The sequence below is a fragment of the Diaphorina citri genome, unplaced genomic scaffold, assembly GCF_000475195.1.
Source record: "Diaphorina citri unplaced genomic scaffold, Diaci psyllid genome assembly version 1.1 scaffold54, whole genome shotgun sequence".
In the NCBI taxonomy this organism is placed as follows: Eukaryota; Metazoa; Arthropoda; class Insecta; order Hemiptera; family Psyllidae; genus Diaphorina; species Diaphorina citri.
In genome coordinates, this window is record NW_007377491.1 from 496612 (window position 1) to 521408 (window position 24797).

The 24797-nt window shown below is 37.8% G+C and overlaps 4 protein-coding genes across 4 annotated transcripts; 3 read left to right on the forward strand and 1 right to left on the reverse strand.

Annotated features, from left to right (window-relative positions):
• The first annotated feature begins 34 nt into the window (after positions 1 to 34).
• LOC113470594 lies at positions 35 to 2789 on the forward strand. Its single transcript, XM_026829143.1, has 4 exons — positions 35 to 59; positions 446 to 556; positions 836 to 1033; positions 2523 to 2789. Exons 1-4 carry the CDS (start codon positions 35 to 37, stop codon positions 2681 to 2683), a joined length of 495 nt encoding a protein of 164 aa, XP_026684944.1. The 3' UTR covers positions 2684 to 2789.
• A 9059-nt stretch (positions 2790 to 11848) lies between these two features.
• Positions 11849 to 17610, reverse strand: LOC113470598. The gene is made up of 7 exons (XM_026829150.1): positions 17309 to 17610; positions 14397 to 14509; positions 13790 to 13961; positions 13480 to 13503; positions 13033 to 13230; positions 12505 to 12743; positions 11849 to 11863 (listed from the first exon to the last, which is right to left on the reverse strand). The coding sequence occupies exons 2-7, from the start codon at positions 14496 to 14498 to the stop codon at positions 11849 to 11851; spliced, it is 750 nt and encodes a 249-aa protein (XP_026684951.1). The 5' UTR covers positions 14499 to 14509; positions 17309 to 17610.
• Positions 17611 to 18487: 877 nt separating this feature from the next.
• On the forward strand, positions 18488 to 22827 carry LOC103517385 (cleavage and polyadenylation specificity factor subunit 4-like). The gene is made up of 8 exons (XM_026829157.1): positions 18488 to 18506; positions 19015 to 19156; positions 19627 to 19746; positions 20031 to 20196; positions 20596 to 20748; positions 21250 to 21319; positions 21596 to 21654; positions 22184 to 22827. Exons 1-8 carry the CDS (start codon positions 18488 to 18490, stop codon positions 22487 to 22489), a joined length of 1035 nt encoding a protein of 344 aa, XP_026684958.1. The 3' UTR covers positions 22490 to 22827.
• Positions 22828 to 22886: 59 nt separating this feature from the next.
• LOC103517394 (cleavage and polyadenylation specificity factor subunit 4-like) lies at positions 22887 to 23774 on the forward strand. The gene is made up of 3 exons (XM_008482427.2): positions 22887 to 23006; positions 23312 to 23391; positions 23634 to 23774. Exons 1-3 carry the CDS (start codon positions 22904 to 22906, stop codon positions 23772 to 23774), a joined length of 324 nt encoding a protein of 107 aa, XP_008480649.1. The 5' UTR covers positions 22887 to 22903.
• Positions 23775 to 24797: the final 1023 nt, after the last annotated feature.

The window sequence follows — 24797 nt, forward strand, 5'->3', positions numbered from 1 at the left end:
TTGTGAGAAGGGGTCTGTTGGATTTATCCCCGGAATGCGGCTATTCACGGCCTTTTCAGGCGAGCGCCTTGACCACTGTAACAGCTAGGTATAGCGGACATATAGCGTTGATCTCTCCATGACCTCCTGTGATTTTTAATTTTTACTGTGCAAACTAAATTTACTTACTATACTTATTGCTTTACCCATGGAGCAATTTAAAATATTAAATGCTCTGTATCGGAGTTTAATCACTGCGCTAGTTTGAAATTGTCCTGAACAAATTAGAAATTAGTTGTTTTGGCTTTCTCATTCTGTCCTCCTCTCTTTGGGACGATAGGACCATAAATTAGGTTGGGTGGAAGAGCTCGCTGCGTGAAACTCCTGCCATAAAGCCTTAAAAAACAGTATACCTACAACATAAGGTAAAAAGAAAAACAATATATTGAAATCTTTGGATGATAAGAAATAAACTTCGTTTTCTTACAGACTCCTGGCGGAGAGCGATGGTACATTCAGAATGTTCTACTGGAATGTAGCTCCAATGAGAAGGAATTTGAACATTTCAGATTCCCTGGTGAGTAAATAAATTCAGAACATCGCACTGGAGGTCGTGAGTTCAAATCCCATGAGATTTTGGACGGTTATTTGGGGTATTGCCTCTCATACCTCTTCCAGAGCAATGTTGCTGGTAATGTGCCTTATAAACAAGAAAATTGTCTTTCAATTGATACTACTTGGGCTCTTCTACGTACACTATTAGCTGAAATCCAGGGCATCCTGTAAAATACTAAAAATCTCGATTCTCTTTTATTGAACGTGAGTGTATAAGGGTAAGAATAATGTTTTTCCTCAGGTCGTACGTTGCGTTTCTCCACACCGCAAGACAACAGCTTTGTCCTCTACCCTACCCCAGTGGGTCAGGCATTCACCTGTCATCGAGACCTGTCCATAGAACTCACCGATCCAGATATGCCTGACACAACAGCCACTCTGCTCCTGAGGGAATTCAAAACGGAGCCGTTCATGTTCAAATCGGAAGGCTATGGCCAAGGTAAAAGAGATAGAGGGGAATCGTTGATGGCTGGGACCACAGTTTAATTTAAACTCGTTGTAATATGTAATAGCAATGAGAACTCCGTGGTCGAGAAGTTGTCACACAAGACTTGCACGCCAGAGGGATCGAAGTTCGATTCTCGGCAGGATCGAAGTTTTTTCGGCTCCTGCGCTTGGAGTTCGGGATGCACTCAGCTTCGTGAGGACAATTGAGTAGCTACTTTAATCGAGTAGCTATCAGTAACGGAATTAAATGTGTAAAAAGATTCTTGATAAATGGAAATTGATTGCAAACGAAGCACTTACACTTTAGTAATTCTGGGATAATTGTGATATCCACAAAAGTTGTGAAAAGGCTCTGCTTTAACACACATAAATAAATTCACGATTTGATTTGATGTAATTCTGGGATAATTGTGATATCCACAAAAGTTGTGAAAAGGCTCTGCTTTAACACACATAAATAAATTCACGATTTGATTTGATATGTTAGGGGAGTGTCGAATTACTTATCACATTCAACAATAAGACTCGACACCATTTTTATGTCGACAAATGTTAGAGGTAGGATTTGTTATACAAAATGAATATTATTGCATTTACACACTTATTCAGGGTGGACGAATGCTATGTGTTAAGCTGGTTGATGAAACATATGTTAAGAGTTTCGAGCGAGGAAAGTAAGACTGTCGTTTTTACAGGATGGTCTAGTGGTCTTTAATGAACTTTCTGGTCCAAATTCCTGATAATTAGGAGATCACGCCTTCAAAAACCGGCCAAAGCAAGGAAATTTTGTTCATTTGAGACCGAGTTTTCCATAAATGTTTGTTAATCTTTGTATGTATACCTTTCAATCAAATGTTCGAGACCATGCTTAGACTGCCGGTGGGGGGGGGGGGGGGGGGGGGGGGGCCTGGCTTTTTTCCCCACTGAACCATCTCAATTCTAAACTAATTTCACCAGGTAGAGATGATATACGTTGAAAAGATCGGAGTACAAATTAGAACATAGGTTTAGATACCTTATCATTGAAACATTCTTACATACCAATCCATATTTCTACTGTGATGTGTTAAAAATTCTACAACTATGTAGTATGTACCGATCTATTAAAAATCCCTAAGATTCTACGAGTAGCAACACAACCTAGGTCTGTTTACAGGGGGGTTCATTCGATCCCATTGCCTTGGAACTGATGGCACTTTTTTAAGAGGTTTGATAGAGGGAATTAGATAACTGTAACTGCTAAGGTCTTATCGTCCCGAAAACGAAGATGGAAGGAAGCCAGGATAGGAGAAAACCAACCGTTCCGAGAACAGCTTTGATTTGATTTTGATTATTTATTGCTCCCACGATTTCCTCTTCGTGGCCATGCTAACGAGTCTCATTTATTTTCAGATCACATGTGTTCGGACCCCAGGACAGGTGGCGGACGTAGTGAGACTGCCCCGTTCATCGTGGGAAGCATGCTGGCTTTAGCCTTTCAGATCACATGTGTTCGGACCCCAGGACAGGTGGCGGACGTAGTGAGACTGCCCCGTTCATCGTGGGAAGCATGCTGGCTTTAGCCGCCCTATCAACGGTGACTGGCTACTCCATCTACCGGTATTTCAAGATCAAGAAGGTCCAGTACGACACCATGGAATAGGCCCTCCGCGTTGTCATGGTAACCATCACGTCGTCAATGGTATGCTGGGGCCAGTGGGGCCCATTTGTGAAAGGAATGGTGTTGTTGGGCCAGTTCTGGGAAAGGGGTTTACAGCAAGTGATTTTATGCACAGTACTGGGAAATATTGGTGGGTTAACGTACGTAGAAGACAGTTCTACGGTGGAAAATATGACTACGATAGGAGTTTGTATAAGATTTTGTGCAACGCTATGCGAATAGTGACGTTCTGACCTATAGTAAATGTATAGGTACCTAAGTTACGTACCTATATTCAGGTACCTACATTATATATAGTTCTGTAACTTCTTTGAACCCTGATGACCTCATGGGAGTTTTTGGTATGGAAATATATGTAGGTGTTATGTATAAGTTGGTAAGTGTTACCGTTTTACACGTAGTTACCAGCCTATGTAAGAAATCGAAGAGCGAAGGAAGACAGGGAATGTCCTGTAGGCAATGCCATTTAAATGAGAGTGTCCCCACTACATACGACACGATTTTTTTTTCCGAAGTGGGAACGGGGTTTAAGGTGTATCACCCTTTATAGGTCGGCACTGTAAGGTGTTACTCACCCCAGGGCAGAAGGCAATTAAACTTCTCGACTATTTGCTGACGATGGCGAAATTTTGCCGAAATAAAACATCACTTGTAAGCGTATTCTGGGTTGTTTATTTTCGGTGACCAAGTGACCGTGTCAATAACCGACCTTAATATGGGTTAACGTACGTAGAAGACAGTTCTACGGTGGAAAATGTGACTACGATAGGAGTTTGTATAAGATTTTGTGCAACGCTCTGCGAATAGTGACGTTCTGACCTATAGTAAATGTATAGGTACCTAAGTTACGTACCTATATTTAGGTACCTACATAGTTCTGTAACTTCTTTGAACCCTGATGACCTCATGGGAGTTTTTGGTATGGAAATATAGGTAGGTGTTATGTATAAGTTGGTAAGTGTTACCGTTTTACACGTAGTTACCAGCCTATGTAAGAAATCGAAGAGCGAAGGAAGACAGGTGATCACAATGAATACCTTTTACGCACCTTAGGTGTGGGTACATAATTATCTATTGAATAATACCTCCAGTGCTCTGTACTATATTCTCAATGATAAAAATATTCGATATTGAACAATGGTGTTACTAGATAATGAAGTGCTTACATAGAGATATACAGAGGTCCCTGAGAACACTATAGTGGTGTAGTGCGAATGCTGTCTAAACTTATGGGATGCTGGGTCACAGGGTTCATTACGATAAGGTACAACAAAGGTAGATATAGATAGTAGGTACGTAGAAGTATGAATGGAAAATATAGGTACTAAAATACCTAGGTAGAATAGGCAAATCGGGTTTCAAGTGAGTTAAGGCGAAGGCCTTTATTTGGCTTTAACGAAAATGGTCCACAAAATGATTTATGTACCTACGTCATAGGTAATATAACTTTAAATGAAAATGAAATAGGTTATAGGTATGTAGCCTATGGTAAAGGTAAGTATTATGTGCAAGTAGGTATAAGTAGGCAAATTAAATTAATAATGTTATTTTTTTCCCCACCATCTTTTCATCTTGTGTACGACACTGCCAGACAAGCCAATAAAAGTTCGTCAAAAAATTGGTACTAGAAAATGACAAGCACCATCTCATCCCAGAAAAATAAATTTATTGTAAAATAATTTCTAGTACCCCTCGGTGTAACCTTTTGTCATCTCAAACATTCAAAGGACAATCATATTTTATTATGAAAGAGGAACATGATGTATCTACCTAAATAATTTTATATATGTACCTATGTACAATTTTACAGGTATCCCTATAGGTAAATGGGTACTTCAATATTGCTAAAAGTACCTAATGTCTTTAGGGAATGCCGCAAAATCCCTTTTGTAGAAGATAACAACAAGGAGTGGTTAGATTTCATTTCAGGAATGAAGTCCGGGGGACAAAAAATTGATTGATAATACATTTTATTAGATTTAAATAACCTAGGTACACTTACGAGTACTTACCTATACTTGACTACATTGACCACATTATTAAATGAGAAGTACAGGTATTAATGTATTCACTGTATTCAATTAAGGTAAAACTGTCACATCCACCAATAGAAGTAGACCAAGAGTGAGTTTTAATGGAATGGAGATATGGATATGGCACATCCACTAACATGATTTCTGAAACTGTTTGATGGGCCTATGTACCTAAGTATGATGTCTATTAACTACTTACCTACCCTTTCAGAAGAATAAGAAGAAGAAGAAACAGAAGAAGAAGAGAAAAACTTGATCCCAGTTCTAAGTAGTCTCGTAAAAAATAATAGTTTCAACTATTTATCAAAGAAGAGGTAAAGAGAGAGATTTATTGTGGGGAAAGAAGAGAGTAATGCAGATTTGGATGAGGGAAGGAGAGGGAGTGAATGGAGGGTGTAGGAGGGAGACTGAGAGTAACAGAGATTGAGAAAAAAAGGGAAAGGTGGGAGAGGGAAATAAGGAGGTAGGAGAGATGAAGGGTGAGAGTGGGAGGGGAGAAAGAGAGTAGTAAAGATTGAGGAAAGGAAATAGAAACAAGCACAAGTAACTATCTCCAATGAAAACTATACACTCTGCAAGGAAAAATGGTGATTAATCAATTTATAGTATCAATTTGACGCCCGGTTGCAACATCGTCGATTCCTGAGTCGGAGGTAAGGAGTTCAGTTCTTGGCTGGGGCTGGACTTTTTTGTGGAATTTTCCCAAGTGGAACGGTATGGCTTAGGTTAGGATAGGGCTTAGGGTATTGTGTCATATCATAGCCATATCATCTGTTACATACCTAGTACCTACAAATTAGTGTAAATAAAATGTACCTACTTATTAAGAGTACCAATATCTTACTTTGTATATGATTATCTCGAATTTCTCCTTGTTTTACACTTTTAGTATGAATGATAACTTGGCGGGGCAGGGCAATGTCGCACTCTTTTGCAATTTAAGAGAGAGAGAGAGAGGGGGGGGAGGGAGAGAGAGAGAATGAGTGAGAAAGAAATGAAGAAAGAAAGAAGAGACATAATTATTATGTAGGTGGTTGTATGCATATTCTGCATCTTAAGGATATTTAAGTGACATTTATTCACTTGTGTTCTCTTTTTCTCCCGTAATTTTCAGTTTTATTTTACGAAAAACAGTTTCAGACTGAAACTTTCAGTTAATAGGTGTCAAAGGAGTCTTTACTTTCGTTATTTTTTCTTTTTTCAAGTGTTGGGAAAGTCCGTATTTCCGCCCTCCCTTTGGTAAACATAAATAAACGCCACCAGAAGTTTTTGGGGAAAAAGAAAATTTGTGACGTCACCACAAGGTTGAGGGTTTTTTTTGTTATCAATGCCACAGCAGGGGTGAATATCAGCAGGGTTCCTTCCTTCCTCTCTCTCTCTCTCTATTTTAGTTTTTTTTTCTTTTCAAGAGGCAGCCCTTTAATTGCTAAGGTCTTATCAAGCCTTTATACTTCGCCTTTTGCTGGTATTTCAACCAGTTCCTCAAATGTCTTCACGAGGCTGAACGCATCTCGAGATAGCCTAGCCAAGAGTTCTTACAGTACTCCCTTGTTGTCCCACACGGTCATCCATCCAGATACCAACCACAGTGCTTTACTTTATTGATCCGGTACAAATAACAATAATCGAATGTAAAAAAAGAATGTTTTTTTCAAGAGGTTTGATAGAAGGAACTGTAACTGCTAGGGTCTTATCGTCCCGAAATCTAAGAAAGAAGGAAGACAGGATAGGAGAAAACCAGCCGTTCCGTGAACGAACATTATCTGTTCAGGATAAAATCCGCCTCGGGTGGGAGTCGATCCCGCGGTCTAGCGCTTACAAGGATAACTGATGCATTACAACGTGCTATAGCCGCTGGCATTGAAGAAAATTTATTCTCATCTCTCAAACGACCCGTTTGCGGAGTTCCTGACCTCACAAACTAAGTCATCATAATTCTCAGACGAACGGGATGATTTAATTCCCTCTCTCCTTCCCTTACCTGTTTTTCCTCCCTCCTCTGAAAAATTCCCACGGCTAATACTCCCACACTTTAGATTGCGAAAATAGAGGAAGGGGGAAATTGTCAGATAGAATTTCCTCCCTCCTCTGAAAAATTCCCACGGCTAATACTCCCACACTTTAGATTGCGAAAATAGAGGAAGGGGGAAATTGTCAGATAGAAACAACAGCATTAAATCTGACGGCGTTAAAGGTCGCGCGTAGGTGGGAATGGAAAATGTTACAAGAAATGAGAGTTAGGAGGAGGGGGAGAGGAAAGCGAGGTAGAGAATGGAGGGTGTAGGAGGGCGAACGAGAGTAACAGAGATTGAGGAAGGAAAAGGGAAAATATGAGAGAGGGAGAGAAAGAAAGGTCGCGCGTAGGTGGGAATGGAAAATGTTACAAGAAATGAGAGTTAGGAGGAGGGGGAGAGGAAAGAGAGGTAGAGAATGGAGGGTGTAGGAGGGCGAACGAGAGTAACAGAGATTGAGGAAGGAAAAGGGAAAATATGAGAGAGGGAGAGAAAGAGAAAATAAATGAAGGGTGTAGGAATGAGGACGAGAAAAAAAGATTGAGGAAAGAAAAGGTAAAGAGAGAGATTTATTGTGGGGAAAGAAGAGAGTAATGCAGATTTGGATGAGGGAAGGAGAGGGAGAGAATGGAGGGTGTAGGAGGGAGACTGAAAGTAACAGAGATTGAGAAAAAAAGGGAAAGGTGGGAGCGGGAAATAAGGAGGTAGGAGAGATGAAGGGTGAGAGTGGGAGGGGAGAAAGAGAGTAGTAAAGATTGAGGAAAGGAAATAGAAACAAGGAGGGTATTGGATGGAAGTATTTAGAGAAGGGAGAGAGAAAGAAGGACGTAGAGATAGAAAGGGAGGGAGAGAAACAGAGAGGGAGATATAGAAAGGAAAGTAGAAGGGGAGAGAAGGGATGAGAAGACTAGGAAGAAATTATACGCTAGAGAATTTCCTACCCTATTGCTTTCGGCGAGGTCTAGAAAGTGTAATACTTGAAAACTACCTACTTGAAAGCAAAATTTGCACTGTTTCTGAACACAACTTGAGACATTAGAACTATGTATTTTCAATATTCTGACGTCACAGAAACTAATATAGGTACCTACCTGATATTTATCCAAACATTGTTTTCAAAGTTCTTTTCCTGCAATATTGCGTCATCATGACTTTTGGAAAATGCAAAGTCTAATGAGAACTTCTCATTCCAAACTTCAGACTTTATTTACCTAATCCTCGCGAATCGCGAAGTAAAAGAACTTCTCATTCCAAATTTCAGACTTTATTTTTTAATCCTTGCGAGTCGCGAAGTAATGACATCTCCACTAATTTTGCATTGCATTTTGCATAAACAAAAAATACACGGCAGTCAAGTTGTAAGGGAATAGAAGCCATCGCGATGGCTGGGGTGTCGGGTGTCGAGGTATGCGAAACATGGAGGTTCTTTTGAGTTGAACACTGACGAGCGTGGTGGGTAATTGGAGGTTCGACCATTTGTTTTGCCGTAGGTAATGGGAGTACTATGTGCTTACATCAAACTGGTCCTCGTTAAGACCTTAGCAGTTACAGTTCCCTTTATCAAACCTCAAACAAACTTCGATTTTTACTTTCCTTATCCTATACCTATAGGAAGGAAAGTAATGTAATTTTATTTTTTACATTGCGTAAGGAAGTATGGAGAGGGAGAAAGAGAGAGAAAGAAAGAAGGAAGGAAGTAGATATTGAAAGATTTATGTTATTGTGATGTTAGGTAGAATATTTTTCGTGTTGGTGTTTGGGAAATTTCTCATTCCAGTTCTTTCTGTTCAATTTCTCATTCAAGTTCTTTCTGTTCAATTTCTCATTCAAGTTCTTTCTGTTCCGAATTGAGAGTTGAATGTCCCAATACCTACACCGACCTATTTGGGATTAGGGTATTGGCAAAAGTTTAGAGAGGATAAAAGAGAAATGGCAGCATAACAAATAACCCGAAAGTTTGAAAGGACATTTGGTAAGGGGAAGGAGTGGTCGGTGGAAAAGTTCGAAAAGTTTTGATCCCATTTCAAAAAACGACAGTCTGGAGTTTACTGTGACATTTGAAAATAATAATAATAATAAAAACAGGCAAAAAAAAAAAAAAAAAAAAAAACAAGCAAACAAACTTTTTCTTCATTGCACATTTTTTGTATCTACCTATTACATTACAATTTAAATAAAATAAATGTTAAATATTTACTTTTTTTATACCACAAATTTTAACATTATTAATTTCTGGTATAATAAAAAAGAGTTTAACTGGGGACAGTCTTAATTTTAGATCAAAAAAGTATCAAACTACCGAATCACCTGAATATTTTTCAGTCAATGTTTCCTTGTTTTCCATCTAAATTTTAGGATTATTTATTACATGTAATGTACCTACCTAAGGAAAAAAAGTTTGTATGCTATAAAAAAAAATACATAGTTGAAAATAAAGGTAGGTATAAAAGACAAAATATAATCACAATATTATTAATAATCAACAGAGGGCGTATCAAACAAAGCCCCAATAATAGAACCAAGACGTGAATTAATAGGTGTCGGTATTAAAAAAGTAAGAAAAAGTAGTTTTTAAAAGGACTTGTTAGAAAATCACTTGTTCTTCAGCCCAGTGCTGGCTTTCTTCTATCCTTCTATCTGTCTTTATTTTGGGACGATAACTACGATAATACCTTCAATGTTACAGTTCCCTTGATCAAACCTTTTAAAATAAAATGAAAAATAATGGTAAAATAAAATCCTAACAACTTAAAATTCACTGGACACTAAATTGTCCTTGATTCATTTTATTTCACATCACACTTTTATGATTAAAAACATAATTTTAAATTTCTCGTTTGAGGATAAGAAAATTATATACCTAATTTTAATAAAAAGAAGTAATTACATACATAAAAAAAATATTTGAAATGCCTAACCTGCCTAACCATCTTGCTATTGTACAGATTCATGTTGATTTCAATTTCAATAGTACCTAAATAAAAAAATATTAGAAAAGTAAAATTCAATTTTCATTATTTCCGCAAGAGCTGTGTAGGTAGGTAAGTAGGTACAAGAAGGTCCTTTTTTTAGTCTCCCAAAAATTTAGTAGCCCTAGGCATACATAATAGATTTATAAAAGTTTTACATACCTACCAGTTTTAAGTACAAAAAAAAAATCTATACAATTATACACCAACCCTAAAATCTATTATTTTTTCTTTCTTTATTTCTGTACATGTATTTTTAGTATACAATAACAGTAGTGAACTTTTAACTATACAAACCAATGTCATAGTTTCGATTTCGATTGCAGTTTGATTTCTAGTGATGTTTCAATTATACCACTGAAATCTAGTAATGTTCTAAAAATGGAGCACCATTAAGTTCTCAAGACATGAATTTTTAATCGCAGGAAGGATCTGTCAGTTATCTTATTAAGTACATCCAGAAAAATATATGAATAGATAGATATTCAACAGTCCTACTAACTATGAAAGTTCTACCTTTAGGTTACACAAAGATCCAGGGGCAAAACTGAAGATCTTTGTCTATACATTCGACAATACTATATATACCTATTTTGTAAATATTTGACCCCTGCATTTTTCTAAATTCAGCAGAGATAAAAAATAAAACGGATTCCGGCCATTGTCAGAAGTTGTTTACATTATGAAGGAACCTAATTGATGCAAAGCAGTTTTTTCAACTCTTAAGGATGACTCATTCAAAAAATGTAAACAAAATCTGGCATTAAAAGTACCTACTTTTACAATAAAAACCTAATCACTTCCGCAGGACGGATTTACTAGGTTGGTACAGTAGAACCTCGATTATTTCAACTCTCTATTATTTCAACCTCAAAATCAGTTCAAAATAGAGTATTTATCAACTATTTTGTTTTTTGTATCTAAAAATTTTGCCCCTTTTTCATTGTTTTATACGGAATTTCAATTATTTCAACTTTTGATTATTTCAACTACCCTCGGTCCCAATTAGTTGAAATAATCGAGGTTCTACTGTATATTAAAAAGAAGAAAAAAAAACACACAAAATTACCTTGTGTAAAAACATTAGAAAAATACTTGGTATAAAATATCCTGTACACTTCGGCGAGGAAGAAGTGTACTACTCTTTTCCTCGGGTATCACAAAGCTGTTCTCTCATCGTACACAATGACAGCTTCGTTGTCAACCAGACTGTCCGTGTCCTTATGATGAAAGAATTGGCTCCGAGATTTGCTCAAGGCAATGATGGCCGCCTCGTTGTTTCGCATGCGGTTTCGTTTCTTTTTACTAAAATTAACCTGGGAAAGGAGGAAGAAAAATAATTGTTTAAGAATGTGTTACACATAACCTAGGATTTTTGTCTTACTGTGGTAAAGACCATAGAAAACAGTACACAGTGAGATTAGTCTAAAAAATATCCATGAAGAAATGGTTAACTTATTACCGGGTGGCGGGCGCTTCAACCTCTTGACGTTCGTGTGCCTCCCGACATGCTTGATAATATGTACTTACTTTGATAATAGCAAACTTAGTCAATATTCATTATTCAGAACTTTTGTGGTTATCACATCATTACCAAGTGTCTCCTTTCCCACTTATCATCAATCTTTTTACATTGGTAATCCCGTCACACGTCGCTACTTAAAGTACGGTATTATCCTCACGTGATTTAAATGCAGATCAAACTCCCGAACTCCAAGAAGAGAGAGAAAAAATACCTACTCCCAACTCGCCGAGCATCGAACCCGGGACTTCGTGCGTGCAAGCGTGGTGTGATACCCGCTAACATAGTTAATATTTCCTTTGGCATAAAGCAATCTCCGTGGCTGAATGGGTATCACACTCGGGTTGCATGCCGGAAGTCCCGGGTTCGATTCCCCGCGGGGTCGAAATTTTTTCGGCTCTGTGCTTGAAGTTCGGGGTGTACTCACTACAAATAATTCATGATACTTACTTTGGCATAGAGCTCAGATGAATTGTCAGCACCGTTGGCACCCTGGACAGAATCTCCTGATTTCTTAGGACGCATTGTACTTGGAAGACTCCTACATTTTAATTCTGACACCTCGGCTCCTATAGTGGAACAACTCTTGCTGCTTTTACCTCCAGGACTAGTTACTTCATGTAATGCTGTAAAAAGCAAATGTCATCTTATATTATAAGAACGAGATCCATTCACAGTTCATAGTTCACACACTGATCGCTCTATCTCCAGAACCACAACACCTAGAAAGCTGAAATTTGGTAGGGATATTCCTTTTATGGTCTAGGTGTGCAATAAGAAAGGATTTTTCGAAAATCTAAACCGATCCTGAGATATGATCAATTTTTGATCGCTAAAATCACCATAAGAAATACACAGAGTGCAGAGACTGCGGGAGAGAAAACTTTTCCTCGCTCGCCTAATATTTGAGTTTCGTTTATGTTTTTAGTTTGATAAATACAAGTTCGGCCATGCCTTTTCCACAAGTTTGGCCATGCCTCAAGTTCGGCCATGCCTTTTCCACAAGTTTGGCCATGCCTCAAGTTCGGCCATGCCTTTTCCACAAGTTTGGCCATGCCTCAAGTTCGGCCATGCCTTTTCCACAAGTTTGGCCATGCCTCAAGTTCGGCCATGCCTTTTCCACAAGTTTGGCCATGCCTCAAGTTCGGCCATGCCTTTTCCACAAGTTTGGCCATGCCTCAAGTTCGGCCATGCCTTTTCCACAAGTTTGGCCATGCCTCGGGATGAACTAGCGGGATTCCGGAGCGAAGCTTAAAATAAAACTCACAGTAGGCAAGGACTGAGCTTCATGGATTGGTGCACTCCAGGATCGGGGCACAGCATTTGTACACAGCCAATGACTCGAGATCAAATCTCCCGGCCGAGGATTGAGAATTCGGTTTGCACATATCAGTAGCTGACCACTTTTCGGATCAAGGAACACAGCGGAGTGGTTTGGTAACATGGACACAACATGGTTGTTTTGCTGCTCCAAATGAGGACCTTCATCTTCTGCCATTTTAACACCTGGGAAAGAAAAAACAATGTATTATTCTTAGAATAACAGGTTAAAATAAAATAACAACAATAAATTGCAAATATTTCAGTAAGTTACTTACTAGTGTCCTTGTGTTGACCAGTATCTGAATGGGAATGTTTTTTTTTTCTCCCCATCACCTAGGTACTTTATGAGAGACATTCAGTGCAATAGTCCTAAACTAAAATGGATGCAGCACACAAGGGATCAGGAAGTAATAATAATGATACAAGATACAGAATGACATAATTTTATTTCACTATTTGCTCAATGACTTACCATAGTCTTTCTTATAGTGCGGGGATATACAGCACCTCCATATGATGAGAGCTAGGATGAATAGCATTATTATGAGGCCTCCAATGAATATTGCAATCAAAATGGGGAAGTGCTGTGCAGGAATCATCCAGGATCCAAGTTTCCAGGCTCCAGGAGTGCTTGTTCCATTTCCTTTGAGGCATATTACAGGAGACCGCTCTGTTGTGTGCAAACATTGGTTACGTGGCCTTTGCAAAAAAGGTAATTATTGCTTAAGGTAGGAGTATTTTAAAGCTTTGTGTCATATTACAAAAGGTCACTATTATTCAGGTTGTTGTTGTTAATGTTGGTGACTACATACCCATTTCTAGGCCCAGGTCACATATTCTACTTTCTGCAGTATCTTATGCTCTTGTACATTTTTTTTTTTTTTTTTTTTTTTTTTTTTTTTTTTTTTTTTTTTTTGACCTTCATCGTCTGCCATTTTAACACCTGGGAAAGAAAAGACAATGTATTATTCTTAGAATAACAGGTTAAAATGAAATAACAACAATAAATTGCAAATATTTCAGTGAGTTACTTACTAGTGTCCTTGTGTTGACCAGTATCTGAATGGGAATGTTTTTTTCCCCCCCATCACCTACTTTATCAGAGACCTTCAGTGCAATAGTCCTAAACTAAAATGGATGCAGCACACAAGGGATCAGGAAGTAATAATAATAATGATACAAGATACAGAATGACATAATTTTATTTCACTATTTGCTCAATGACTTACCATAGTCTTTCTTATAGTGCGGGGATATACAGCACCTCCATATGATGAGAGCTAGGATGAATAGCATTATTATGAGGCCTCCAATGAATATTGCAATCAAAATGGGGAAGTGCTGTGCAGGAATCATCCAGGATCCAAGTTTCCAGGCTCCAGGAGTGCTGGTTCCATTTTCCTGCGAGAAATAACGGAAATGTAAAGGGCATTCTACTGTTGGAAAACTTGGGTCTTGGGTGTACTACATAGTTGATTTTTATTCAAGTTCAAGTTATTTAATACAATAATTATATAGATACATACTCACTGTAATAATTATGTAAGTGCATGTAAAATTGAATCATGTAGGAATTACACTAATGTCCTGGTGAGAGTAGTACAAGATTTGTTAAATATAATTTTCCAAAAGTGTCTTGCACTGGGTACACTAAACTTCTTGATCACATCTTGTGAAGTTGAGTTGCATTATAAATGATGTTAAGAGGCAAAGATAATGTAACTACATATAAAAATGGGGTCTTTTCTAACAAAATTTCCATGTGTCCAGTCCAGCATTTCTGGGACTATTGTATGTATATGTACCGATGTACCCCATTCTGGTAATGTAACTAACCTGCATTTTTGCTGTAAAGGTTACAGACTGCTGAAAACTTGTGCTGCTTGGTCTTCCATTGTATGAATGGACTGTGGCTGCAATGTAGTCCGTGTTACCCATGATGTCTTCATCTAGAAATAAATTGTGTTACATTCTTACTGAACAATAAATTGAAAGTGTTTGAGGAAGTGTTTGTTTTAAAAAAGGCAAGTAAAAAAAGTTATATTGGACTACCTAAACTTGATCAGGTTCATTATTTTAATTTTTATTTACAACCCAATATTCAACAGTGTCCAGTAGTAAATGATTGATGTTTGTCTTTGTTTATGTTGCAAGATAGAAGATAAGTACAGAACACATTCTGTTGAAGGATAAGTACAGAACCCATTCTGTTGAAGAATAGTTTGATTAAATCCAATTATTTCCTTACAAATACTTATTTCTAATGAGATTTGAAACGGTAATTACGAGCAAGCAAAGAAACAAGCACAAATAATTAGCATAAAAGTGAAAACTGTGTCAATCCCAAAGATGGTTAATCTTGTACTGATGACTGAATAGATATTGGATTCACGAATCTAAGCTCTTTCCAAACACATCCGTAAACAATTCTGCATATTATTTTGCACAGTTATTTCAATGGAAACTAATTCTTACCATTTAAGAGACAAATGCAGGATAAAATTGAGGTTTACAGAGATAAAATATTGCTTCTCACAGACAGAGTTTTGATAGAAGGCATTGTAACAACAAAGGTCTTATCATCCCAAAATCGAAGAGAGGAGGACAAGCTAGGAGAAAACCATCCACTCTGAAAATGAACCTTTTCTGTTTAGGATAAAGCTAGCACCTAACAGTTACAAGGCAGGAATGCCAGAGCTACCTTCCAAACTAACATGAAAACTTGGATGTGTATTCTACATGTGGTGCATTCTCTGTATTAATTTCTGTAATATATCCCTATAATATGTCAAAATATACAAGACCTTGGTTAGACTGCGGGCGTAAAGGGCCTTTTCTGTCCTATCCCAACAGGATAAACAAGGTGTATTCTATTCTATTCTATTTCAGGCTCAGATTGCAAACAATGTTGTCACTATTAAACAAGAGCCGGTTGTCAAACAAGAACCAAGACCACCACGCCAGCCACTAACACTTGTTCTTCAGCCCAGTGCTGGCTTTCTTCTATCCTTCTATCTGTCTTTATTTTGGGACGATAACTACGATAATACCTTCAATGTTACAGTTCCCTTGATCAAACCTTTTAAAATAAAATGAAAAATAATGGTAAAATAAAATCCTAACAACTTAAAATTCACTGGACACTAAATTGTCCTTGATTCATTTTATTTCACATCACACTTTTATGATTAAAAACATAATTTTAAATTTCTCGTTTGAGGATAAGAAAATTATATACCTAATTTTAATAAAAAGAAGTAATTACATACATAAAAAAAATATTTGAAATGCCTAACCTGCCTAACCATCTTGCTATTGTACAGATTCATGTTGATTTCAATTTCAATAGTACCTAAATAAAAAAATATTAGAAAAGTAAAATTCAATTTTCATTATTTCCGCAAGAGCTGTGTAGGTAGGTAAGTAGGTACAAGAAGGTCCTTTTTTTAGTCTCCCAAAAATTTAGTAGCCCTAGGCATACATAATAGATTTATAAAAGTTTTACATACCTACCAGTTTTAAGTACAAAAAAAAAATCTATACAATGTTCCATTTTCCTGCGAGAAATAATGGAAATGTAAAGGGCATTCTACTGTTGGAAAACTTGGGTCTTGGGTGTACTAGTTGATTTTTATTCAAGTTCAAGTTATTAAATACAATTATATAGATACATAGTACATACTCATTGTAATATGTAAGTGCATGTAAAATTGAATCATGTAGGAATTACACTAATGTCCTGGTGAGAATAGTACAAGATTTGTTAAATATAATTTTCCAAAAGTGTCTTGCACTGGGTACACTAAACTTCTTGATCACATCTTGTGAAAATGAGTTGCATTATACTTAAATGATGTTAAGAGGCAAAAATAATGTAACTACATATAAATGGGGTCTTTTCTAACAAAATTTCCATGTGTCCAGTCCAGCATTTCTGGGAGTATTGTATGTAGGTACCTCATTTTGGTAATGTAACTAACCTGCATTTTTGCTGTAAAGGTTACAGACTGCTGAAAACTTGTGCTGCTTGGTCTTCCATTGTATGAATGGACATCTATACAATTATACACCAACCCTAAAATCTATTATTTTTTCTTTCTTTATTTCTGTACATGTATTTTTAGTATACAATTCTATACAATTATACACCAACCCTAAAATCTATTATTTTTTCTTTCTTTATTTCTGTACATGTATTTTTAGTATACAATTGTGTTACCCATAATGTCTTCATCTAGAAATAAATTGTGTTAAATTCTTACTGAACAATAAAGTGAAAGTGTTTGAGGAAGTGTTTGTTTTAAAAAGGCAAGTAAGTAAAAAAAGTTATATTGGACTACCTAAACTTGATCAGGTTCATTATTTTAATTTTTATTTACAACCCATTGAACCCAATATTCAACAGTGTCCGTCCAGTAGTAAATGATTGATGTTTGTCTTTGTTTATGTTGCAAGATAGAAGATAAGTACAGAACACATTCTGTCAATGAATGGTTTCATTAAATCCAATTATTTCCTTACAAATACTTATTTCTAATGAGTTTTGAAACGGTAATTACGAGCAAGCAAAGAAACAAGCACAAATAATTAGCATAAAAGTGAAAACTGTGTCAATCCCAAAGATGGTTAATCGTGTACTGATGACTGAATAGATATTGGATTCACAAATCTAAGCTCTTTACAAACACATCCGTAAACAATTCTGCATATTATTTTGCACAGTTATTTCTATGGAAACTAATTCTTACCATTTAAGAGACAAATGCAGGATAAAATTGAGGTTTACAGAGATAAAATATTGCTTCTCACAGACAGAGTAGGTCTGCATACTTCTTCACAGTAGGCAAGTTACATGTATTGTGCAAAAGGTTAAAAGGGTGTTGAGAGAAAGTCGATACTGTCAAACAGCACACAGTAATGTCTACAGATAAGAAAAGTTCACATTCCACAGGATTTTAAACGGATTAAAATGAATGGAAAATGATTTTTCTTGAAAATAAAAGTTCAGGAACAAGCGAACAAGGAAGGAACTGATAAAACAAACAACAGGAAATGGCATTTGGCATCAAAATCAAAACATCTGATAAGGCGCATGCCTCTGACCTCTAGCGGATGTTATGTGAACTACATTTTTGAGTCGATTTTTATTAAAATGAAGAACCGAGTCGACCCTTGGTTCATAACGTATACACGTATACTTCTATACGTTATGCTTGATTCCTCTTCTATACGTTATGCTTGGTTTAACGGCCAGTGCTTCTCAAACTATGTGCCGCGAGATTTGGATTTTTTTTAATAAGAAAATGATTACAAAACTGATGAGATAAAGAAAGACCGTAGACCAAAGTAAGAAGAAAAAAAAATCCTACCTATTCACTCTCATCAATATTTGTGTGCTGGCAGGGGAGGGGATGCCGCGAAACTCTTGAAAAGTGTGCCGCAGTGTCGACAAATTTTAGGAGCTATACGTACCAGCATAATCCTGATCATCATCATCATCGTCAACCTCTGGTACTGCCGCGTAGTCGTAAGCTTCATCGTCCAGTGTCGACAACTTTTAGGAGCTATACGTACCAGCATAATCCTGATCATCATCATCATCGTCAACCTCTGGTACTGCCGCGTAGTCGTAAGCTTCATCGTTCCATGAGTTCGGATTTTGACTCTCACTCGAATCGTCACTGCCGCCAAGACTACATAAAATACACTCGGGATGCATTTTCACTTGATGTACAGACCTACATAAATATATATTATATCTATAATCTGTACCTATAGAGATTTACGCCTTTTCACCTAAAATGCTTGTTATAGTATAGGTAACCACTAAAATACACACTTTCACAGTTTATTCACGGTAAAAAAAAGAAAAAAAAAAAAAAACAGTAGAAGTGAGGTTCAAATTTTTAATATTAACGGAAATAGGGATGTACATTGTACATATTGGTAAAATTATCATTGAGTACCGCGGTTGATTTTTTTTTCTTTTAATTTTTTACTTGTAACTGGAAGATTCGTTAATTCGTAGGTACCTAGGTACACCTAAAAATTTTTTGTTACAAAATGAAATCGCGTGTTTTCCGAGTAAAGTTTCGAATGCTTTTGAGTGATTTCCATACCCCCATCGGCCCCGTAGTAAAAGAGCACATGACTTGATGACTCATATATTCTGATCTTAGTCATCCATGGATATTGGGGAAAGGAGAGGAAGGCATTACCCACAACTTTACCATATTGAACCCCCCGCCGCGCTAGTTATCAGCCCTTGTTTAATATCTTTTGAAATATCCCATATTACAAAAGGTCACTATTATTCAGGTTGTTGTTGTTAATGTTGGTGACTACATACCCATTTCTAGGCCCAGGTCTCATATTCTACTTTCTGCAGTATCTTATGCTCTTGTACATTTTTTTTTTCCTGTCTATTTTCTTATGCTCTTGTTTTTATTCTCAGGTGATCAATGTGAGTTTTTACACGAGTACGATATGACAAAAATGCCCGAGTGTTATTTCTACTCTAGGTTCAATGCCTGTCACAACAAAGAGTGTCCATTCCTCCACATAGATCCTGATAGTAAAATCAAAGACTGTCCTTGGTGAGTATGTTACTGTCACAACCATAAGTATCACACTGGGCTTGCACACTGAAGGTCTTGGGCTCAATACCAGCTGCTGAAAAAAGGGAAAAAAAATCAGTTTTAGTGCACCTCAAGATGGGACTCTGAAAAAGTGTGCCATGGTGGCAACAACTTTGAGAAGCACTGGACTAGACATCACAACCATAAGTATCACACTGGGCTTGCACACTGAAGGTCTTGGGCTCAATACCAGCTGCTGAAAAAAGAGGAAAAAAAAATCAGTTTTAGTGCACCTCAAGATGGGACTCTGAAAAAGTGTGCCATGGTGGCAACAACTTTGAGAAGCACTGGACTAGACTACCTATTCTGCCATCACCTTGCCCACTATTCTGCCTGCTCTTTATTCTACCATCACCATTCGGCTACAGCTGAAGCAGCTACAACAATATCAACCTATATCCATTCTTATTGTATTCTTTTGTTTGCAGGTATGATCGAGGCTTCTGTAGGCATGGTCCATCGTGTAGACACAGGCATGTGAGGAGAGTCTTGTGTATGAACTATTTGTGTGGCTTTTGTCCTGACGGCCCTGATTGTAAATTCATGCAGTAAGTTTCTAATGTACTATTCCTCCCCACAAAGAAAAATAATACTTACATGATTCTTGAAAAACTTCTCAGTGCAAAAGTGCCTTAGAGCAAAATATAACATACCCTGCTTTTACTGCCAAAATGAGACTGAATTATTTTTTTGAAGATGTCTTGCTCAAATAATAAACATATTGTGATTGTAAAGGTATAATAGCTATAATTCCATTCTTAGTAACTGCAACACATGACTGAGGAGGCATGCAACCAAAATTCACACCTTTGTATATCATATTTTATTTCAGTCCCAGATTTGAGCTCCCAACTGAAGTAGCCACCAAGAAGCTGGTGGTAGTGTGTCACTTCTGTGGTGCTTCCGATCATCGCGCTATGCATTGTCCTGTGACCACAGCAGAGTTGATTGAGAAAGAACGAGAAATACAGAGAGCCAAGAAGGAGGCTGAAAAACAGGTATGACCATCTGTCCAACCTAATTACTCATTCCTCCCCACAAAGAAAAATAATACTTACATGATTCTTGAAAAACTTCTCAGTGCAAAAGTGCCTTAGAACAAAATATAACATACCCTGCTTTTAAGTACTGCCAAAATGAGACTGATTTTTTTTTTTTTTTTTTTTTTTTTTTAAAATTCCTTGCCCAAAAAAAAAACATCTACCTACTTAAATCTAGTTAGTGACAGCAAACAAATCCTATAATGTAGGATTGTAGGTACTAGCAGTGTAGTGACTTACATTTTGTATGAATGAGCTATAATTCCATTCTTAGTAACTGCAACACATAACTGAGGAGGCATGCAACCAAAATTCACACCTTTGTATATCATATTTTATTTCAGTCCCAGATTTGAGCTCCCGACTGAAGTAGCCACCAAGAAGCTGGTAGTAGTGTGTCACTTCTGTGGTGCATCTGATCATCGTGCTATGCATTGTCCTGTGACCACGGCAGAGTTGATTGAGAAAGAACGAGAAATACAGAGAGCCAAGAAGGAGGCTGAAAAACAGGTATGACCATCTGTCCAACCTAATTACTCTGAAGTACTGCATCAGCAATGCTGCTAAAAAAAAAAAAAAAAAAAAAACCCATTTACGAGCGATTTTTTTTTTTTCTTTTAAAAAAAAAAAAAAAAAAAAACCCATTCTAGAGAGACATTTTTTTTTTCTTTTGATAGAAGGCATTGTAACAACAAAGGTCTTATCATCCCAAAATTGAAGAGAGGAAGACAAGCTAGGAGAAAGCCATCCACTCTGAAAATGAACCTTTTCTGTTCAGGATAAAGCTAGCACCTAACAGTTACAAGGTAGGAATGCCAGAGCTACCTTCCAAAGCTAACATGAAAACTTGGATGTGTATTCTACATGTGGTGCATTCTCTGTATTAATTTCTGTAATATACCTATCCCTATAATATGTCAAAATATACAAGACCTTGGTTAGACTGCGGGGATAAAGGGCCTTTTCAGTCCTATCCTAGCAGGATAAACAAGGTATTCTGTTCTATTTCAGGCTCAGATTGCAAACAATGTTGTCACTATTAAACAAGAGCCGGTTGTCAAACAAGAACCAAGACCACCACGCCAGCCATTCTAGAGAAGAGTGGGGCGCAATATTTCGTTGGTGTGTTGGGGAGAAATGGTTGGAAGTCCAGTGACGTTACAAAATGAAATCGCGGTGTTTTCCGAGTAAAGTTTCGAATGCTTTTGAGTGATTTCCATACCCCCATCGGCCCCGTAGTAAAAGAGCACCTGACTTGATGACTCATATTCTGATCTTAGTCATCCATGGATATTGGGGGAAGGAGAGGAAGGCATTACCCACAACTACCATTGAACCCCCCGCCGCCCCGCGCCAGTTATCAGCCCTTGTTTAATATCTTTTGAAATATCAGCCCCCCCCCCCCCATGCTTCAAGGTAAATAAATACCTCTTTTTTTATATGTAAGAGGTCTGATGGAGGGAATTGTACGAAAACGAAGAGATAAGGAAGACAGGATAGGAGAAATCCAGCCGTTCCAAGAACGAACATTATCCGTTCAGGATAAAATCCGCCCCAGGCGGGCCGCGGGTTCGATTACAAGGCAGACGCGCTAAACAGCAAGGTAACTAGGCTGGCTCGTTAGGTTTGTACGCGATATTTTCTCTAATTTTTAGTCTAAGTCTAAACACTCTAAATCTGAACTAAGGAATTTGCACAAATGTCACGTACGCAGACGCAACGATCTGTAGGAATACCAAGATTAAAGACATTTCGTATTATGTTTTGGGTTTTATACTAAAAACCACCTTCTTTTGATGTAATATTATGCTCTTAAACCTATAAAATACATGAGACCTTGTTTAGACTGCTGGGGTAAAGGGACTTTTTTTAGTCTCATTCCAGCAGGATAAACAAGGTATATTCTATTCTATTCTACTTATATGCTTCTTTTGTCTCCATTCAGTGTGGCAACAAAGGTCATTATGCCAACAAGTGTCCGAAGGGTCATCTCGCCTTCCTCACACTGAGTAACAACACGAACATCAAGTCCGAACTGGAGGCATTCCAAGCACGCCGTCATCTCAAACAGGAGAAGATGGCCTCTCAGAATCTGTACATGTCCCAGCAACAACCTCATCACCAGCAACACAGCTATCCCCATGGTGTGCCCCAGTCTATGTACCATACCAATTTGTATCAGCAACAACAGCAGCAAGAGATGAAACACAATCCACCACCACCACCTTCCGACCAGAATCAGCAGTCATAGTACACAAACATGAAGCAAATATTGCTGCAGCACCAACAGCAACACAGCTAGCCCCACGGAGTGCCGCAGTCTATGTACCTACCATACCGATTTGTATCAGCAACAGCAGCAACAAGAGATGAAACACAATCTACCACCGCCTTCCGACCAGAATCAGTCATAGTACACAACCACAAAGCAAATATTGCTGCTCGAAGCATGAAGCAAATATTGCTTGATTATGATGAACATGTGATAAATGTGTGATTTTGTAATAACCTGCCTCGGTGGCGTAGTGGTCAAGACGCTCGCCTGGTAAACAGGAGGGCGTGGGTTCGATCCCAGCCAAGGCATGGAATTTTATCCTCATTTATATGAGAAGTTGACCACTGGAGCTCTAAGGGTTAGGTGGTAGAGTGTGCACAGCCCGCAATCATGGAGTGTCTAGTCGCCAATGTAGAGAACATCAAGTTTGACATAGAAATAGCATTGGAAAACCAACATGACATTCTACCATCTCCGTTTCCTGGAATGGACAGTGAGTAATTTTTTTTAACCCTACAGGGTACCTATCACTCTCAACACATTGATTGCCCAAGCAAAAATAGTTCTATTCACTCCCAGGCCCACAATGTCCCACCAACTTCATCTGTGGTGAATAAAGTATGCCCAAGTTGAAATGGGCATAGTGCATGATCATTGGTAAACATGCTATCTTGCAAGTTATCTTCCAAGGCAGGCAATCAGGTATGCTACTTAGTTGTCTCACCAAATATTTACTAAACTTTATTCTTAATGATCATTCTAAGTTTGTTAACAACTTCAATTTCTCATCATTTTCAGAGTCTATGACAGCAGTGTGTGAATTCTATGTTAGAGGAGAATGCAACAAAGATACAATGTGCCCTTTGAGGCCCGGTTTGGCCACCCCTGTCTTAGGGGCTTCATAATATATGACCTGTGGGGGTTCCCTAATGCCTGGTACCCTTCCTTGTGCGTGTGCCATGGGGACTGTGGGATGGGATATATGCCAGTGCATGTTATGCTTATGACTAGTACTTGATAATACAGTAGGGAGGTGTTGTGTATGATGGTGGTTTCGAACCAGTGTATTTCGGTTTTCCAATATCCAATATTGGCTAGAGGGAATTGTTTCAATCCTCAGTTACAACAGCCTCATCATCAGCAACACAGCTATCCGCATGGAGTGCCCCAGTCTATGTACCATACCAATTTGTATCAGCAGCAACAGCAACAAGAGATGAAACACAATCCACCACCACCTTCCGACCAGAATCAATCATAGTACACAACCACAAAGCAAATATTGCTGCTTGAAGCATGAAGCAAATACCTATTGCTTGATTATGATGAACATGTAATAAATGTGTGATTTTGTAATAACCTGCCTCGGTGGCGTAGTGGTCAAGACGCTCGCCTGGTAAACAGGAGGGCGTGGGTTCGATCCCCAATTCATCACAAAAGAATTATGCTCAAGTTGAAAAAGAGATGATGGCTATTTTAGTTGGTCCCAGCCAAGACATGGAATTTTATCCTCATTTATATGAGAATTTGACTACTGAAGCTTTAAGGATTAGGTGGTAGAGTTGATCTCGCCTAGTGGTTACCTTCCATGCAAGAGTCTATTATTATTATTTTCCTTGGTTGTGTAGAGGCCAAGATGTTCTTTGGCAATCAGGAGAACCTGGATTCAATCCCGACCGAGCTATGGATTTTTTTTTTTTTTTTTTTTTTTTGGAATGTATTGTGATCAGAAAACAATCGAGCTCGAATAGTTAGGTGGTTGAGAGAAAAAAATAATAATAAATAAAATAATATTCATTGTCATTGCTAAAAGAGAAATTAAACTATACAGTGTCTTATTTTTCGACCTATTTTGCTATTACATGTATCCTTTCCTAGTCTTGTTTATTCTGTGGATCTTGAAGTCTTGAACCCTCTTGGAATTTTTGTAAGGAAGTGATAACAATAAAAATATTAATTACCTACCTATTACACATACCTATATCTTGTGTTGTGTGTTCTTATTATATTGCTGAACAGCTGAACTCTAATAGAGAACCAAGTGGTGGTGGTTTCTTTTTGGCGGTGCACGGTGGCCGAGCCAAACAGCGAAACTCGGCCCTGTTGACCAAAGTGTCCATGGCGTGGGTCAAGTACGTTTTGGCTGCTATACCACTACTGTCAACTTGTCGAAAAAGAATTCCCGTTTCTTAGGTTTTTCGATTTCAGTTCCTACTTACAGGAAGCTAAATAATAATTATAATAAATTAAAAAAAAAAAAAAAAATGTAGATTTCGTAGTCCTG